This window comes from Bos taurus, chromosome 22, assembly GCF_002263795.3.
Source record: "Bos taurus isolate L1 Dominette 01449 registration number 42190680 breed Hereford chromosome 22, ARS-UCD2.0, whole genome shotgun sequence".
Lineage (NCBI taxonomy): Eukaryota > Metazoa > Chordata > Mammalia > Artiodactyla > Bovidae > Bos > Bos taurus.
The window spans coordinates 49,288,888-49,308,629 of record NC_037349.1 but is presented as its reverse complement, the minus strand read 5'-3'; the positions used below and the strand labels follow the sequence as shown (position 1 = coordinate 49,308,629).

General features: G+C 39.8%; 1 protein-coding gene across 6 annotated transcripts in view; it reads right to left on the bottom strand.

The window, feature by feature from the left end:
• DCAF1 (DDB1 and CUL4 associated factor 1) overlaps positions 1 to 19,742 on the bottom strand; it is a 93,747-nt gene that overhangs the window by 62,466 nt on the left and 11,539 nt on the right. For all 6 annotated transcript variants that reach the window (XM_059880160.1, XM_059880161.1, XM_010817839.4 and 3 more), the window contains 4 exons: positions 17,470 to 17,587; positions 12,718 to 12,794; positions 10,583 to 10,656; positions 8,118 to 8,231 (listed from right to left, as the gene is read on the bottom strand). In XM_059880160.1, coding sequence (XP_059736143.1) covers positions 8,118 to 8,231; positions 10,583 to 10,656; positions 12,718 to 12,794; positions 17,470 to 17,579 — 375 coding nt within the window. In that variant the 5' untranslated portion in view covers positions 17,580 to 17,587. The remainder of the gene's footprint in view (positions 1 to 8,117; positions 8,232 to 10,582; positions 10,657 to 12,717; positions 12,795 to 17,469; positions 17,588 to 19,742) is intronic.

Genomic DNA, 19,742 nt, shown 5'->3' with positions numbered 1-19,742 from the left:
GCCATCACAATGAGAAGCCCTCGACCACAACTAGAGAGTAGCCCCAGCTTTGCCCTACTAGAGAAAAGCCCAAACAGCAACAAAGACCCAGCATGGCCACAAATAAATAAATACAAATAAAGTGATTAAAAAAAAACAACAATGAATATCACCTCACACTGGTCAGAATGGCCATCATTAGGGGGGAAAAGAACGGTCATCATTAAAAAGTCTATAAAGTAACAAATTCTGGAGAGGGTGTGGAGAAAATGGAAACCTCCTCAAGTGTTGGGAAGAACGTAAGTTCATGCAGCTACTATGGAAAAGAGCACAGAGGTTCCTCAAAAAATAAAAACAGAGTTACCCCAATCCAGCAATCCCAGTCCTGGGCATATACCCAGACAAAAGTATAATTCAAAAAGATACATGCAACCCTATGTTCATAGCAGTACTATTCACACAACAGCCAAGACAAGGAAACAACCGAAATGTCCAGTGACAGATGAATGGATAAAGATGATGTGATGCATATACACAATAGAATACTACTCAGCCATTAAAAAGAATGTAATAATGTCATTTGCAGCAACATAGATGGGCCTGGAGATTATCACACTAAGTGAAGTTAAGTTCGACAGACAAAAACAAATAAACAATACCACTTATATGTGGAATCTAAAATACGGCACAAATGAACTATGTACAGGCTCAAATGGCAGAAAGTGAAGAGGAACTAAAGAGCCTCTTGATGAAAGTGAAAGAAGAGAGTGAAAAAGTTGGCTTAAAGCTCAACATTCAGAAAACAAAGATCATGGCATCTGGTCCCATCACTTCACGGGAAATAGATGGGGAAACAGTGGAAACAGTGTCAGACTTTATTTTGTTGGGCTCCAAAATCACTGCAGATGGTGACTGCAGCCATGAAATTAAAAGACGCTTACTCCTTGGAAGGAAAGTTATGACCAACCTAGATAGCATATTCAAAAGCAGAGACATTACTTTGCCAGCAAAGGTCCATCTAGTCAAGGCTATGGTTTTTCCAGTAGTCATGTATGGATGTGAGAGTTGGACTATAAAGAAAGCTGAGCGCCGAAGAATTGATGCTTTTAAACTGTGGTGTTGGAGAAGACTCTTGAGAGTCCCTTGGACTGCAAGGCGATCCAACCAGTCCATCCTAAAGGAAATCAGTCCTGAGTATTCATTGGAAGGACAGATGCTGAAGCTAAAACTCCAATACTTTGGCCACCTGATGCGAAGAGCTGACTCATTGGAAAAGACCCTGATGCTAGGAAAGATTGAGGGCAGGAGAAGAAGGGGACAACAGAGGATGAGATGGCTGGATGGTATCACCGACTCGATGGACGTGAGTCTGAGTGAACTCCGGGAGTTGGTGATGGACAGGGAGGCTTGGCGTGCTGCGATTCATGGGGTCACAAAGAGTCGGACACGACTGAGCAACTGAACTGAACTGAACTGAACAGGCTCAAAGACATAGAGAACAGACCTGTCGTTGCCAAGGAGGGCGGGTAGAGGGAGCGGGAAGGACTGGGAGTTTGGGGTTAGTAGATACAAACTATATGGGCCATAGGGTTGCATAGAGTTGGACTCGACTGAAGCAACTTAGCACCCACGCACGCATGCATGCATATTACATTTAGAATGAATAAATAACAATATCCTAGTACATAGCAAGGGAACTAGATCCAATTTCCTGGGATATACCATAATGGAAAAGAATATATATATATATATAAAAAAAGAATGTGTATATGTGTATAACTGAGTCACCTTGTTGTATAGCAAAAATTAACGTAACACTATAAATTAACTATACTTCTACTAAAAAGAAAGCAGCAAGCATAAACAGGAAAAAAAGGAAAAAATAAAACAAACTCTTCTGTCTTCTGCATTGGCAAGCAGATTCTTTACCACTAGCACCACCTGGGAAGTCCTAAAATTCTTCCAATATCTCTAAAGTACAAGCAAGCAAACTTTTTTAATAGCAGTTTGAACAGAATCAACTTAGTAACTACAACTAGCTTTTAAATAAAGAAATAAAACAAAACTATAAGGACACATTGCCCAAACAGGTAAACAATGTTCAAGAAAACTCTTTCACACATATAATATATGGATTCCAATGTAAAATTAAGATCATGGCATCTGGTCCCATCACTTCACGGGAAATAGATGGGGAAACAGTGGAAACAGTGGCAGACTATTTTTTTGAGCTCCAAAATCACTGCAGATGGTGACTGAAGCCATGAAATTAAAAGATGCTTGCTCCTTCGAAGAAAAGTTATGACCAACCTAGACAGCGTATTAAAAAGCAGAGACATTACTTTGCCCACAAAGGTCCGTCTAGTCAAAGCTATTGTTTTTCGAGTAGTCATGTATGGATGTGAGAGTTAGACTATAAAGAAAGCTGAGTGCCGAAGAATTGATGCTTTTGAACTGTAGTGTTGGAGAAGACTCTTGAGAGTCCCTTGGACTGCAAAGAGATCAAACCAGTCAATCGTAAAGGAAATCAGTCCTCTATATTCATTGGAAGGACAGATGCTGAAGCTTAAACTCCAATACTTTGGCCACCTGATGCGAAGAACTGACTCACTGGAAAAGGCCCTGCTGCAGGGAAACACTTAAAGCAGGAGGAGAAGGGAATGACAGAGGATGAGATGATTGGATGGCATCCATCAAACTCGATGGACATGAGTTTGAATAAACTCCAGGAGCTGGTGATGGACATGGAGGCCTTGGTGTGCTGCAGTCCATGGGGTCGCAAAGAGCTGGACACAACTGAGCAACTGAACTGAATGTAAAATTACAGCCCCCCAAACTCTAGGACTGGGCTGCCGCAGGCCAAACTACAGGGAGAGAACACAGCCCCATCCATAAGCAGGAAATTGGACTAAAGATTTACTGAGCATGGCCCTGCCCACCGGAACAAGACCCTGTGTTCCCCACAGCCGGTCCCTCCTACGAGAAGTTTGCACAAGCCTCTTATCCTCATCCATCAAAGCACAGACAGAATGAAAACCACAATCACAGAAAACTAACCAAAATGATCACATGGCTCACAGCCTTGTCAGTCAAAGTATGAGCCACCCAAGACGAACGGGTCAAGGTGAGGAGTTCTAACAAAACGTGGTCCACCGGAGAAAAAAATGGCAAACCACTTCAGCATCATTGTCTTGAGAACCCCATGAAAAGTATGAAAAGGCAAAAAGATATGACACTGAAAGATGAACCCTCCAGCAGGTGAGCACGTGTCCAATATGCTACTGGAGAAGAACAGAGAAATAGCTCCAGAAGGAATGAGGAAGTTGAACCAAAGCGGAAACGACGCCCAGTTGTGGATGTGTCTGGTGGTGAGAAAAAAAGTTCAATGCTATGAAGAGCAATTACTGCATAGGAACCTGGAATGTCAGGCCCATGAATCAAGGTAAATTGAAGTGGTCAAACGGGATGGCAAGAGTAAACATCGACATTTTAGTAATCAGTGAACTAAAATGGATGGGAATGGGTGGATTTAATTCAGATGACCATTATAACCTGCCGTAAGCAAGAATCCCTTAGAAGAAATGGAGTAGTCCTCATAGTCAACAAAAGAGTCCAAAATGCAGTACTTGGGTGCAATCTCAAGAATGACAGAAAGATCTCTGTTCATTTCCAAGGCAAACCATTCAATATCACAGTAATCCAAGTCTATGCCCCAACCACTAACGCCAATGAAGCTGAAGTTGAACGGTTCTATGATGACCTACAAGACCTTCTAGAACTAACACCCAAAAAAAGATGTCCTTTTCATCATAGGGGACTGGAATGCAAAAGTAGGAAGTCAAGAGATACCTGGAGTAAAAGGCAAGTTTGACCTTGGAGCACAAAATGAAGCAGGGCAAAAGCTAACAGAGTTTTGCCAAGAGAACACACTGTTCACAGCAAACACCCTCTTCCAACAACACCATATGTCTACATATGGACATCACCAGATGGTCAATAAAGAAATCAGACTGATTATATTCTTTGCAGCTGAAAATGGAGAAGCTCTATACAGTCAGCAAAATCAAGACGTGGAGCTGACTGTGGCTCAGACCATGAGCTCCTTAATGCAAAATTCAGGCTCAAATAGAAGACAGTAGGGAAAATCACTAGGCCATTCAAGTATGACCTAAATCAAATCCCTTAGGATTATACAGTCAGATCAGATCAAATCAGATCAGTCGCTCAGTCATGTCCGACTCTTTGCAACCCCATGAAATTGCAGCACGCCAGGCCTCCCTGTCCATCACTAACTCCCGGAGTTCACTGAGAGTAGAAGTTACAAATAGATTCCAGGGATTAATCTGACACAGAGTGCTTGAAGAACTATGGAGGAGGTTCCTAACATTGTATAGGAGGTGGTGACTAAAACCATCCCCAAGAAAAAAAAATGAAGCAAGACAAAATGGTTGTCTGAGGAGGCCTTACAAACAGCTGAGAAAAGAAGAGAAGCAAAAGACAAAGGAGAAAAGGAAAAATATACCAAACTGCATGCAGAGTTCCAAAGAATAGCAAGGAAAGATAAGAAAACCTTTTTAAGTGAACAATGCAAAGAAATAAAGGAAAATAAGAGACTGGGAAAGACTTGAGATCTCCTCAAGAAAATTAGAGATACCAAGGGAAAATTTCATGCAAAGATGGACAGAAATGGTGTAGATAAAACAGAAGCAGAAGATATTAAGAAAAGGTGGCAAGAATATAGAGCTATACAAAAAGTTATTAATGACCCTGATAACCAAGATGGTGTAATCACCCACCTAGAGCCAGACATCCTGGAGAATGAAGTCAAGTGGGCCACAGGAAGCATTACTACTAACAAAGCTGGTGGAGGTGATGAAATTCCAGCTGAGCTATTTCAAATCCTAAAAGATGATGCTGTGAAAGTGCTCCACTCGATATGCCAGCAGATTTGGAAAATTCAGCAGTGGCCACAGGACTGGAAAAGGTCAGTTTTCATTCCAATCCCAAAAAGGGGAATGCCAAGGAATGTTCAAACTACCACACAATCGCACTCATTTCACATGCTAGCAAAGTAATGCTCCAAATTCTCCAAGCGAGGCTTCAACAGTACATGAATGAAGAACTTCCAGATGTACAAGCCAGATTTAGAAAAGGCATCAAATTGCCAACATACACTGGATCATAGAGAAAGCAAGGGAATTCCAGAAAAACATGTACTTCTGTCTCACTGACACCGCTAAAACCTTTGACTGTGTGAATCACAACAAACCATGCTTCTGCTGCTGTTGCTAAGTCGCTTCAGTCGTGTCCAACTCTGTGCAACCCCATAGATGGCAGCCCACCAGGCTCCCCTGTTTCAGGGATTCTCAAGGCAAGAACACTGGAGTGGGTTGTCAGTTCCTTCTCTACAACAAACCATGGAAAATTCTTAAAGAGATGCAAATGCCAGTCAGTCCACCTTACCTGCCTCCTGAGAAACCTGCATGCAGGTCAAGAAGCAACACTTAGAACCAGACATGGAACAAAGACTGGTTCCAAATTGGGAAAGGAGTACATCAAGGCTGTATATTATCACCCTGTTTATTTAACTTACATGCAGAGTACATCACGCGAAATGTCGGGCTAGATAAAGCACAAGCTGCAATAACCTCAGGTACACAGATGATACCACCCCAATGGCAGAAAGCAAAGAGGAACTGAAGAGCCTCTTGATGAGAGTCAAAGAAGAGAGTGAAAAAGCTGGCTTAAATTTCAACATTCAAAAAACTAAGATCATGGCATCTGGTCCCATCAGTCTCATCACTTCATGGCAAATAGATGGGGAAAAAGTATAAACAGTGACAGATTTTATTTTCCTGGGCTCCTGATGTCTGCTGACAGTGACTGCAGCCATGAAATTAAAAGACGCTTGCTCCTTGGAAGAAAAGTTATGACAAACCTAGACAGCTTATTTAAAAGCATAAACATTACTTTGCTGACAAAGGTTCATATAGTCAAACCTATGGCTTTTCAAGTATTTATGTATGGATGTGAGAGTTGGACCGTAAAGAAGGCTGAGCACTGAAGAATTGATGCTTTTGAACTGTGGTGTTGGAGAACAGTCTTGAGAGTCCTTTGGATGGCAAGGAGATCAAACCAGTCAATCCTAAAGAAAATCAATCCTGAATATTCATTGGAAGCACTGATACTGAAGCTGAAGCTCTAATACTTTGACCACCTGATGGGAAGAGCTGACTCACTGGAAAAGACCCTGATGCTGGGAAAGACTGAAGGCAAGAGGAGAAGACTATAAGATTGTACCTAACATTACTAACTAAACCGATAATTGCTAGAAATAATTATGATCCTGCTACGCCATGATGATACCACATAAGTTCTTCTGCCACTTTAAAGTCAAATTCCCTTCAAACAACAACTCAGAACCACAAAGCCCACATGCCGCAACTTAAGACTGAAGATTCCTCATGCCACAACTAAGACCCGACATAGCCAAATAAATAAGTAAATAAAAAAAGATATGTTTTAAAAACTACAACGAGGTATCACCTCACACTAGTCTGAACAGCCATCATCAAAAAATCCATAAAGTATAAATGCTGGTGAGGGTATGGAGAAAAGGGAAATCTTCTACATTGTTGGTAGAAATGTAAATTGGTACAGCTACTATGGAATATGGAGGTTGCTGAAAAACCTAGAAATAGAGCTAGAAAAACCTAGAAATAGAAACATGAGCCAGCAATCCCACTCCTGGATATATAACCAGAGAAAACCGTAATTCAAAAGGATGCCCACACTGCGATGCGGCACTATTTACAATAGCCAGGACATGGAAGCAACCTCAACATTCATCAACAGAGGAATAAAGATGTGGTACAAGTATACAACAAAACATAACTCAGTAATAAAAAGGACTAAAATAATGCCATTTACAGCAACATGAATGGACTTAGAGACTGGCATACGGAGTGAAGTAAGTCAGTATGAGAAAGATAAGGATAACATAGCTTATATGCGGAATCTAGAAAAATGTTACAGATGAACTTATCTGCAAAGCAGAAACAGAGTCACAAATGACAGATGTGGAAAACAAACTTACGGTTACCAAGGAGGAAAGGGGAAGGTGGGATGAAATGGGAGACTGGGATTGACATATATACTATATGACATATTACTATACATAATATAGGTAACTAATGAGAACCTACTGTATCGCACAGGGAACTCTACTCAATGCTCTGTGGTGACCTAAATGGAAAGAAAACCTAAAAAAGGGTGGCCATATGCATACACATAACTGATTTATCTTGCTGTACAACAGAAACTAACATAACATTGTAAAGAAACAATTAAATTTTTTCAACTAAAAAAAAATCAGAGTTTGGATAGGATCAAAAATCCATTCTAAAAATATGATTTAAGATTTTAAAAATACTGTACACACAAGTAGCAAATACTATTTAAGTACTCACTAAATAGTTACTTTAATTTTTTCTTGTTTTCTTAAGTTTTTATAATATAGATTGCTACTATAATAAAATATAATAAGAAAAAACTGTAACAATTATTTTAATAAAGAAAAATCAAACAGAGCACCATTCAATTAAATAATAAAATGATGGGACTTTCCCCTGGTGGTCCAGTAGTTAAGAACCCACCAAGCAATGCAGGGGATGCAGGTTTGATCCCTGGTCAGGAAACTAAGAGGCTTTGTGGTGGCTCAAGCAGGAAAAGAATCTGCCTGCAATGCAGGAAACCCAGGTTCAATCCCTGGGTTGAGAAGATCCTCTGGAGAAGGGAATGGATCCCCATTCCAGTATTCTTGCCTGGAGAACTCCATCGACAGAGGAGCCTAGCAGGCTACAGTTCATGCGTGGCAGAGTCCGACACAACTGAGCAACTACCACACACACACAGACAGGAAACTAAGATTCCACATGCTGCAGAGCAACTAAGCCCGACAGTCACAACTACGGAGCCCACCAGCCCCAACTAGAGAGCCTGTGCGCTGCAACAGAAGATCCCACATGACGCAACAGGGGCCCCACGCGCCAGGTACCACAACCAAGACCTGACGCAACCAACAAATAAACATTTTTTGAAAATTTAATGAAACGATGACTTTTCTTTTTAGTAAGTACCTTTTCTTGAAAGACAACAGCAGTTTCCAGCCCGGGCATGATGTCCAGTAGGAGTCTGCAAGCTGCAGTGTTTAAAGGGGGCTCTCGGCTTGTCATCACATATGCATTCACCAGCTGTAAAGAAGAGTGATACTTTTCATCTGAAATTCAACCCAATCAAATTAATGAAGTCTAGTAAATCCATACCATATTCCCATAGCTTGCCTACAGAATATTAAAGAAGACTGTAAGACTATACCTAACATTACTAACTAAACCTATAATTACTGGAAATATGATCCTGCTATGCCATGATACCATACAAGTTCTTCTGTCACTTTAAAGTCATATTCCCTTCAAACAACAACTCAGCAACCACAGAAATTAAAACTCAAGAGTTATCACAAAAAAATCACCTCCCATGCTTATACTTTTTTAGAAAGACAAAACAGGGCAAAACAAGCCTCCCCTCACCCCTCCCTGATTCTTGACAATGATTAATGACAAAACTTTGAGTTTTATATTTTATATATATATATTTTTTATTTTATTTTATATATTAATAATGCTTTCTTTTTGGCACTCATCAGATAAAAAAACACTGGATCTCTAAGTGTCACCGTGTTCTGTTACTGGATATACAATAGTGATAAGACACAGTCCCATCACCAAAAGCTTCAGAATCCAAAAAAGGTGACAGCTGGGAAAAACAAGTATCATAAGTACAGGATGCCACAGAAGCCTGGAGGAGATCATAAAGCTTGCAAAGGAATCAGTAAAGGCTGCAGAGAGGAAGGGGTTCCAGCAAGAACATGAAGGACAAGGAGGAACAGCTAATGAGGGGTGAAAAGGAAAGGAGGCAAAGGGCAAGAACTAAAAATTGAAAGAACAAAGGCCATGACAAACAGGTTTATAAACCAAAATAAGAAATTTAAAGTTCATCGTGAGAACAATGGGAAACCACTAATGCATTTTAAGCAAGACAGTGAGTGCCATGATCACTTTTTGCATTTGATAAAGAATGGGTTGGAGGAAGACAAGATAAGAAGAGAAACCAATTAAGAGGCTATTGCAGTACCAACAGAGATATGGTGGTGGTTAGCCTAAGGTCTGGGAACAAGGGCAGAAAGAAGTCGAGGAATTTGTGAAGGCTAAGGGGTAGGGATCCATAAGAGCTGTTAACTTCACTGAATAAGAGAGCTTAGAGGAATAAAGGGGGCTTTCCCGGTGGCGCCAGTGGTAAACAATCAGGAGATGCCAATGCAGGAGACTCAAAAGATGCAGGTTCGATTTCTGGGTCGGGAAAATCCCCTGGAGGAGGAAATGGTAACCTGCTCCAGTATTCTTGCTGGGAAAAATCCCATGGACAGAAGAGCCCAGTGGGCTACAGTCCATGGGGTCACAAAGATGAGTCAGACATGACTGAGCATGCACACACGCTAGAGGAATAAAGGAACTTCTAGCTGGTTAGGAAAGGACACCATTACTGAGCTAGAGAATAAGAGAAACCGACTACGGGGCAAGCAATTAGACATGCAGAACTCAAGGTGCCTTTGGGAAATATCCATGTGGGGATTAGAAGGCAAGCTGGAAGTGACGTGAAGCAGAGGAGAGCTACCAGTGAAAGAGAAGTAAAACTGAGAATTAAGATAGATAGTAACTACTGAGCCCTCATGTGCCAGGTTCTACACCAAGCACTTTTCAGACTTAATTTCATTCAAGGATTACAAAAATATTTTAAGGTTAATCACTACCATCCCCATTTTATAGATTAGAGAAATAAAGCTTAGAGAGGCTTAAGCTGCCCACAGATCAAAATGTCAAAGAAAAGTAGAGCTGCATTTAAACCCCAAACATGGACCCCAAAGCCCATGCTCTCAAGTATCATGCTATTTGCCTCCAAAAACAAACGTAATTATTACTATGAATTATTACTATGTTTAGGAGCTGTAATACATACTTTTCCCCCTCATTTACTCAACAGACCTGAGTGAAATACCTCAGGTTATTTGACTTCCTTTCCTTCCTTTCCTCCCTCCACATGTCCAGTGCACAGCATGCACACACACAGTGTGCACACCCAGTGTCAGTGCAGAAGCATGCTGCACACACCACTCTTAATTTTTCCATTCAGGAATCCAAGAGAACTTCTATATTTCCAAATTCAAAATCATCTCACTCCAGTATGAGCATAGATGCCTTGAGAACCCTCATCAATATGCAACTGAACACCAAAGAGAAAATACCCTGGCCACAGCCAGGACTTTGGTAATGAAGAAGTCCATAATTAATCTTATTTTAGTCTGGTATTGAACCAATACCAGTCTTATTTTAGTCTGGTATTGAACCAATACCAGATTAAAAAATCTATGCACTCTATTCCCAACTTTGTCAAGACCTCAGGAGAAAGTAGACAATTTACAGAAAAATAAAGGTAAAGCATCTGTTGATGATAATCTCTGGAGAAAAGTAAGAAGGAAACCTACTGCATTCATGAAATCATCATTCTTGAAGAGTATTCTCAGCAAATGGCCCAGCATACACTCTGGATCAGCTCGACCTGCCGAAAGAAGAGGGGAGGAGCAAAGGAATGAGTAAGTCATCCCAGTTAAGCAACTCAGACCTCTGGAAAGGAACAAGGGTGGTTTTAAGTACCATTAAAAGGCCAGCAAAAATTAACAGAAATGAAGAAAAGATTCTCTTGATGAACTAGATCTCATAAGAAGCATTCTTTAAAACTAAAAATGACAAAAACTTCAAACACTGCTTTCTAACCTTCCCATCTCCCAGTATACTGTCTACACATCAAGGCCAAATTAAACAAATGAGCACAAGACCCAGACTAGCGTCACTCAGAGTATACAAGGTCTATGGAAGAATCATAAAGGATCCTAAGAGAATGTAAACACCTGACCTCCCAAAGAGAAAAAGGAAGGAAGCATAGCTTCTCTTGATGGGTGGCCTGGAGTGAAAACAGGCTCCAAGCCCAGTCTCTCAGCTATAATGCCAACAGCAGCAGCAGTACGTCCTCAAACCTGTAACAACAGGCCAGGTTTGAGGGCGAGGGGAGTCCCACCAAGCAATCACCTAATGCTAAAGATAAAGTGAACTTGGTCATCTTAACTTCTGAGCTCCTAGAAATACAAAGGAGGCCAGAAATCTAGGATTTACTCAATACACAGCCTAAAAATGAAAGAATTTGCTAATCGTTGGGAAAATTATTGGTTTGCTTTTAAAACAGGTATCATCTATTTTATTTAATTTTCCTTTTAGAGTGGCAAGTTTAGTCAAAGGATAGAGTTTCAGATGAAGATATAAATTGCCGATAAAAAGTTTTTACCAACCTGTAATTAATACCCCAAAGTACTTCACAGAACAGAAGTTAGAGAATGGCATCAGAAAAACAAATGTGGACCTCAGATTACCTAACTTTCTGTTTATAAATGATGAAACTAAGACCCTTATTCTTTTTTAAAGAAATTATGCCTAGTGACAAATAATGTTTTAATATAAGAGACAGAGGAAATAAATTGTCTTTAAATCTCTACTGAAAAAAGGCATTCTTCTCTCCCTTCTTCCTTGTTACCATTTCATCCTTTCCAAGGCAATGTCACTAAGCATGATCATCTCTTTTAATTCTTTTCACAATCCCATGAATTACTTGATTTTCACTCTCCCACTTTTTCTTGCTCTTACTGCCTTACTGAAGATGTGAGTTCATTAAGCAAATAGTTCTCAAAATCACAAGTGGGGATATCTAGGACAAGAGCAGCAGGTAACATCACATAATAACTAGACACTCAATCTGAAATGCCTAGCTCACTTACATTTGGGAATAAAAGTCTAAGAAACAGAAGTATAACACTGGTACATTCAGGTGGATATACAATGTTCTTATTTTTATTAAGTTCCACTCATTCTCACTGTCTCTCCACTTACAAGATCTGTCTCTTCTCTCCAAAAAGAACTGCTTCTGGTTTTATAAAGAGAAAATTTATATGCTGCGTGGACCCATATGACTTAAGTTGTGCCCCCTGGTAATCTACCTTCGGATATAAAATGGCAGTCTCGAGTCCCACATAGTTCTGTACTGTAGCAAATTCCATGCCAAACCAGGCTAGGTCTTCATGGCTCACTGACCCAAAGAAAATCACGTTAACCTGAGGTAGCATATTTTAGCTACTGGAACATTAAAGTAGACACCAAGAAGTCCATTTATTATTCAAGGTTCCAAGTATCAATTTCATAACTAAAAGGCATTAAATGCATTCTCAACCACATTTCCCCATTAGTAAAAGGATAATTATTGTTGTTAGAAAGATGAAGGCACACAGAGTATAACATCTTCTGGTTCCAAAGTCAAAAAGAGAGAACATTTTTCTTCCTTTTAAATCTTTGTAATCATTTCAACTAATAAGGTATATCTATATAATCTAATTCCTTTAAGTACTTGATAAATATTAAAAATATTTCCATTTTTCCAGGAATGTATTTTTCCTTGCTGCCCCCATCTTGAGCAATATTTTAAGAAATTCTATTTCAACTGAAAAATAGTCCTTATAGTAAGCAGTTTTCTTTTGTAAGAAAATTAGAGCCAGAATTAAGAAAACACAGATCTCACCAGGATGCCGATCATCAAATGGGTCTGGATCCCCCTTACGATATTCTTCAGTTTCTTTTTCAATCAATTCAGACATCCTAATACAAAGGGAAGACAAGGTCAATGCTAAACAAGCATACGAAAAAAAAAGATGTACCACCACCTACAATAGTCAACGCAACCGTCAAGGTACAAAATAAAAGCAAAAAATTAGAAAGAGGGTGTTGTCCTGACAAACATAAAGATCTAACCAACCATCTCATAAAACAATTTCCACTCCCAAATTCATTCTTCTCTCCAACTCTCCTGTCTCAAAAAACAGCACTACTATCCCCTCAGAAGCCAAAAGCCCAGGAGACATCCTTAAATCCTTCCTTTTTCTCCCTTTCCCCATTGCAGTACTTCTTATTAGCTCTACCTAACAAAATATCTCCTGACTTCAATCATTTCTTTAAGTCTTGACCAGAAATGTCCAGACCATACTATTTTGGACTCTCTACTCTCAAAACAGCAGACTTCAGACCTTTCTACTGTTTTTGACTTTTTTCAAATTACCTACCCTCTCTGTGCCTAACCTGTAATATGAGGATAACAGTGTGTATCTTAGAGTTTCCCTGAGGTTAAACTTGATATATATGCACTCTGCTTAGAACAGAGCTTGACATCAGAACTACTTAGGTGTTGTTCCTATGAAAACTGGGAATCAAAAACAAAGGGAGGGTTCATGAGGGAGGGGACATATGTATACTTATGGCTGATTCATGTGCATATATGGCAAAAAACAACACAATATTGTAAAGCAATTATCCTCCAATTAAAAATAAACAAATTAGGGGGAAAAAAAGAACAAATGGGGCTCCTTCAATGGCTTAGTGGTAAAGGATTCACCTGCGAATGCAGGAGACATGGGTTCATCCCTGATCCAGGAAGAACCCACAAGGTCCCCGAAGACTTGGAGCAACTGTGTAAGTCCATGCGCCACAATTATTGAGCCTGGGAGCTGCAATTACCGAGCCCATGCGCCCTAGAGCTGGTGCAACCCAAGCGAAGCTCACACGCTGCAATGAAGACCCAGCACAGCCAGAAATAAATAAATAAAATTATTATTTAAAAAAAATAGAAAACCAGTCAATCTAAGGCAAATACTGATGTGATGCAGCAGGAGGGAGCCTTCTGGAGGTAGTTCTCAAGTTCTATAACTTGATCTAGGTGGTGGTTTTACAAGTAAAGATTCTATCAGAGCATTATACAACACACAGTCATAGCTTGGCATCTGTAAGGAATTGGTTCCAGGACCTCCCAGGGACACTAAAATCCTCTGTCAAGTCCTTTACATAAAAATGGCCGAGTACAGTTGGCCCTCCACATTCACAGATTCAAGCAACCATGGGTCAACTATAAATTACTGCACTGGTCAAAATGCTCATTCAGGTTTTTCTGTAACCTCTTACAGAAAATACTGTAGGAAATAACCAGTGAACTAACAGACCCACAGTCTGGAGGACGGTAGGCATTCTGCCCCATCTAAAATATACTTTTAACTCATCCTACTGCATCTTTAAATTCTCAGTCTAGCCTTGAAGATACTTTTTACGATCTTTGCTCCATGTAATTTTAGCTTCCATTCCTAACATATATTCACCCTGCACTCTGGTGGAGCCCATTTCCTCCCTGCCACAGAAACATGCCGTTCATTCTCCCCTAGATAGATACCCTTTTCAGGCACATTTTCACTTTTCCTAGAAAACCTTGTCTTCTTTGCTTTTCATCAATATATATTCTAACAACTTTCAAGCCCCTGTTCCAAGGAACCTTACCACATACTATATTGGAAGGCCCACTGGATTTGGAGTGAAAACCCAGTACCCTAATCTTAGCTTTCTACTGCCTGGCTATACAGGCAGTCTTTTTCAAGTAGCTCAGAGGATGGCTACCTTTTAACAATGTGGCTGTCAGTGATAGTTTTACTAACAAATGAGGAAGCTGTCCTGATAAACAAAAGGTCCTCAAACACTTGAGTGAATAGAAGAAACAGGCTTATTCAAATTCTTTCCATTTTTCTAAGCCCTGGAATATTCACAAACCATCTGCCCGATCTAGCACTTTATTACCTACTATTCTGTAACACTACCCACTTTTTTTTAGATCCATTTAGTTGCCTCCCAGATAGTTACCTTCTTGAACATAGGGTTCTGCTGAATAGCACAGTATAATGACAAAGTTCAGGGTCAAATATGATAAATAATATGAAATAATCCTGAAAATACAGTAACTTGTTTTTGGCCTCACCACACAGCATGCAGGATCTTAGTTCCCCAACCAGGTATTGAACCTGGGCCCTTGGCAGTGGAAGTGCTGAGTCCTAACTACTGGATCACCAGGGAATCCCCAAAAATAAAACATTAAAAAACATTTTTTGAGAAATTTAGTGAGTCTACCATGAACAGTACCATTTATCACTCTCTCCTCCTTTCAAAATTACATCAATCAATAATCCACATGTTAAATGCACAATATTTAAGATTCTTTAATTCATATGGCTACATTTCAAGTAGCTTGTGATTAGTAATTCTTCATCTCCAATGCCTCTACAAATGCAAATCCACTTTCCACCAGTCAGCAAAAATCCTTTCCCTAAAATAAAAAACTGTACTTTCACATGTTTCGCATCAAGAGCAGTTATGAACAAAGCATTTATCCCTGTTTAACCTTTCATAAGACCATAGTTCTCTTTATCCCTAGAGAATAGATCATTGCATAAACAAAATTTTTTTTCTGTTATATCAAAGATTAGATATTAAACAGCCTGTTGTTTCAAAGACTTCCTGTTAACAAAAATCACGGGTATCCCTCCCTAGTCTATTTTTCACTCTCTCTCCTCAACACAGTCATTCAATAAAATTATGTACCACACAGTTCACTATGTACCAGGCAAAGGGCAAGTCTTCACTGTCTGAAGAGACACGAGGAGACACCAATAAAAATGGGAAGTACTTGCCCTCAGAAAACTTAGAGTTTAGTAAGGAGACACATGTAAAATGATAATTACAGTACAAGTGGTAATTAAAATGAGAGAAAGATTTTTTAATCAAAATATAGTTATTTACAATGTTAATTACCACTGTACAGCAAAGTGATTCAGTTATACATATTCGTACATGTATTCCATTTTTAAATATCCTTTTCCATTATGGTTTATCATGATATTGAATATAATTCTCTGTGCTACAGTAAGACCTTTTTGTTTATCTATTCTATATATAAAAGACTAGATTTGCTAACCCCAACCTCCCATTCCACCCCTCTCCCAACTCCCTCCCCTCCCCTCAGCAACCACCAGTCTGTTTTTCTATGTCCATGATTCCATTTCTGCTTCATAGACAGGTTCATTGGGTCATATTGTGTCATATTTAAGAATTCATGTATAAGTGGTATCATATGGTATTTACAGACATGATTCTTGAACTGCTTCCTGAAAAGACTAGAGCTTGCCAGGCAGATATACCAAAGAAAGGTTTTTCAAGCCAAAGAAACAGCAAATATAAAGGCAAACAGACACTGGAAAACATGGTACTATTCCTCACTAAAAAAGAACAACACTATGAGGCAGAAAAAGGAAGTAGGGGCCAAATTATAAACAGCATCATAAGCCACTCTAAAGTTTACATTTCATTTTGTAGGAAAAGAGAGCCAGAAAAGAATTACAAGTTGAGGTATGACAATCAGATTTGTGTGTGAAAAAGATAAATCTTTCAGCAAAGAGGATGTTGTATTAGAAGAGGGTAAACTGGAGACAGGGATAATGCACGCTGCCTAATAAGTCAGCCAAGATATGATCAATACCTAATGAAGAGACAGGGAAGGGGAACAAGAGGAAGCAGAAATCCTCAGGGCTTGGTGACTAGGTTGTGCTAGGAAAGGAATACACTAGGGAGGATGGTTTTCAGATTTTAGTTTAATGCCAGTCCAGGTTCAATGCACGATGCTGGATGCTTGGGGCTGGTGCACTGGGACGACCCAGAGGGATGGTATGGGGAGGGAGGAGGGAAGAGGGTTCAGGATAAATTTTAAGAAAAATTATTAAAAGTAAAAAATAAAAATAAAAAAAATAAATAAAATGCCAAAAAAAAAGAAAAAAAGAAAAAAAAAAAAAACCATTTGCACCAAGGCAGGGAGTACAAAAGTACATGCTGTGAATGAAGACGGAGGCAGGATGATGACAAGAAGCTCTATTTTGGACACAGTGTGTTTCAAGTGTCTGTGGAACAACCAGGAAAGGATGTATACACCAGTAGCTGAGAAATGGGTCTAAAATTTTTATAAAGAGGAGCCTGAGGTAGAAAAAGAGACTGAGAATAATTTTTTAAATCATGGACAGAGGTGAAACTAGGTAAAATATCTAGCGTGAAGAGAGAAAAGAACCACCAACAAAACTCTGGAGCTAAAACACTGGCAGGAGAAGAACCTACGAAAGAGCATGACAACAAAAGAGCCTGAGAGGAAAAGGAAGCAATTTTAAAAGCCTCAAGACAGAGACATAAAGACTAGTTCTGACAGGGAAAAAAAATGTATTAAGAATTCACAAAATGATAATGTTCTACACTATTCTCCAATGTTTCTTTTTTGGCCACGTTGCACAGCTTGCAGGATCTCAGTTCACCAATTAGGTGCTGAGCCTGTGCCCCTGGCAGTGAAAGCCCTGAATAATAACCACTGGACCACCTGGAAATCCCCAAATTTCCTTTAAAAGAAAAAACACTTAATTGGTCATACCTGGTAAGGATGGGTACCATGTCCTGCCCACTGCCATGTTCCTTTTCCCACTGCTCCAACAGGGTAGTGAGCTCAGCTTTGGAGTCCACATGGACCGCTACTGTAGTCATGGCTTGACCTGGGAAGAAGCAAAACACAAACACACAAATTAACACAGGCAAATAAACCTGACAGACTTTCTACAAAAGGGAAAGTGAGGGAGGGAAAAAAAGGATGAACAAACAAGGAAGTTAAAAGTATGCAAAATTTAACCCTTGGATAATTTTATTTGTGGTACAGTGCAAAATCTGGGACTGGGGACCTGGATACTCATAAAGGTCTGACAAACAAGTCTGTTCACCTTTCTCAAGCTGTTTGCTAGACTTTGGGAACTGGATCAAAATCATGATTTTTAACCTTTCTATGAGCAGGAATTCCTAAGAATCAGGCAAAACCTATGGTTTCTCTCTCCTCTCAGAAACACACATACATGTATCCCTGCTTTTCAGAAGTTCACTTTATGCCACATCATTTTTATGGCATCACTGACTCAATGGACACGAGTCTGAGCAAACTCCTGGAGACAGTGAAGGACAGGGAAGCCTGGCATGCTGCAGTTTTCTCAGCTCAGAGAGTCAAACACGGCTTAGCAACTGAACAATTTTTATGAAAGACCTATATTAGTATGTTTTGCTAACCCAAAGAAATCTGAAGAGGATATTGTGTTGGTTTCGCAGCAAGCCATTCTCACTGCTGCAACTCCAAGCAGAGAAAGGCGCCACCAAGCTCCTTTCATACGAACTACACTCAGCAATAAGCTACTACAGCTCTGAACTGTGCCTACGAGCATCTGGGCTTTATCTCAATCTTTGTGCATCCGTTAGCAAGACGTGTCCTAAGGCAACTGCTTCACTTTATGTCATTTCAGTTCATGAAAGGTCTCACAGGGACACTCTACAATCTGTATCTGTACATTATTATGTACAATAATCCCAAATCTAGATCTGAGGTCCAAATCTGTGAAGCTGCTCTTTTTTTTAAGACACAAAATATAGCAAATACTCCCAGAAAGACTGTGTTCTTGTAAGTCTTCAGGGGAAAATTCTATGAAAGATAAGTAACACATTCCTGTTAATTCTTAACAAAAGATCAAGAAATGAAGTGGTTATCATTACCAACATGAAAGCTGGGAAGGAATATTATAAACTAATTTGTTCTTCAGGCTTCCTAATCTATCTCACAGCTCCTGGAAGGAGGATAACAGGCTGGAGAAAGGCAGAAAAAGTTGCTGAGCTGAGTGATGAGCCCAGGGGTGCAGGGCAGGGAGGTGAGACAGGCTCTGGAGCAGCCATATGAGACATCGACTTGGGGAAGAGAGGTTTACAAGTGATTCCAGAAGGGATAAATGAGACCCAAATGTTCAGATAGTTTACTTCTCTTGCCAAAGCAGTCTTAGGATCAAAATGTCAAATCCTGACATGCAAATGTATATTTTCACAGACACAGCAACCATTCTATAAAAAACTTTGTCCAAAAAAAAAAATCACTAGCTCATCTAGGATTATTTGTTCTTTGTTCTAAAGGCATCTGACGTAAGACCAAAGAAATACATTTACCATCAACCCTCTAAATTTTGGGCTTCCCTCATAGCTCAGTTGGTAAAGAACCTGCCTGCAGTACAGGAGACCTGGGTTCGATTCCTGAGTCAGGAAGATTCCCTGGAAAAGGAAATGGCAACCCACTCCAGTATTCTTGCCTGGAAAAGCCCATGGACAGAGGAGCCTGGCAGGCTACAGTCCATGGGGTTGCAAGAGTGGGGGACACAACTTAGAGACTAAACCACCACCACCACTCTAAATTTAAACATTTATCTTTTAATCAAATTGAGGCAATTCTAATAGTAGACAGTGATTCCTGTCACCTGAGCTACCCCTAAATCCAAAGAATATTTTCAAAACAAAGTTAAAATGCTTCTTTTCTACAAAGAATCCACATTTTCAGTTTTATAGCCAAAGACACAAGAGAAATACTGCAAATGTGACCAAATAATATGGACTTGTGACTTCAACTTGAGAAGACCCAAGGTATATTTTTGACTGCAACCTAACTATAAATGCATTTTTAAAAATAAATTTACTTAGAATGAAGTGTAGTCGCTCAGTCATGTCTGACTCTTTGAGACCCCATGGACTATAGCTTGTCAGGCTCCCTGTCCATAGTATTCTCCAGGCAAGAATACTGGAATGGGTCACCGTTCCCTTTTCCAGGGGATCTTCCAAACCCAGGGATCGAAC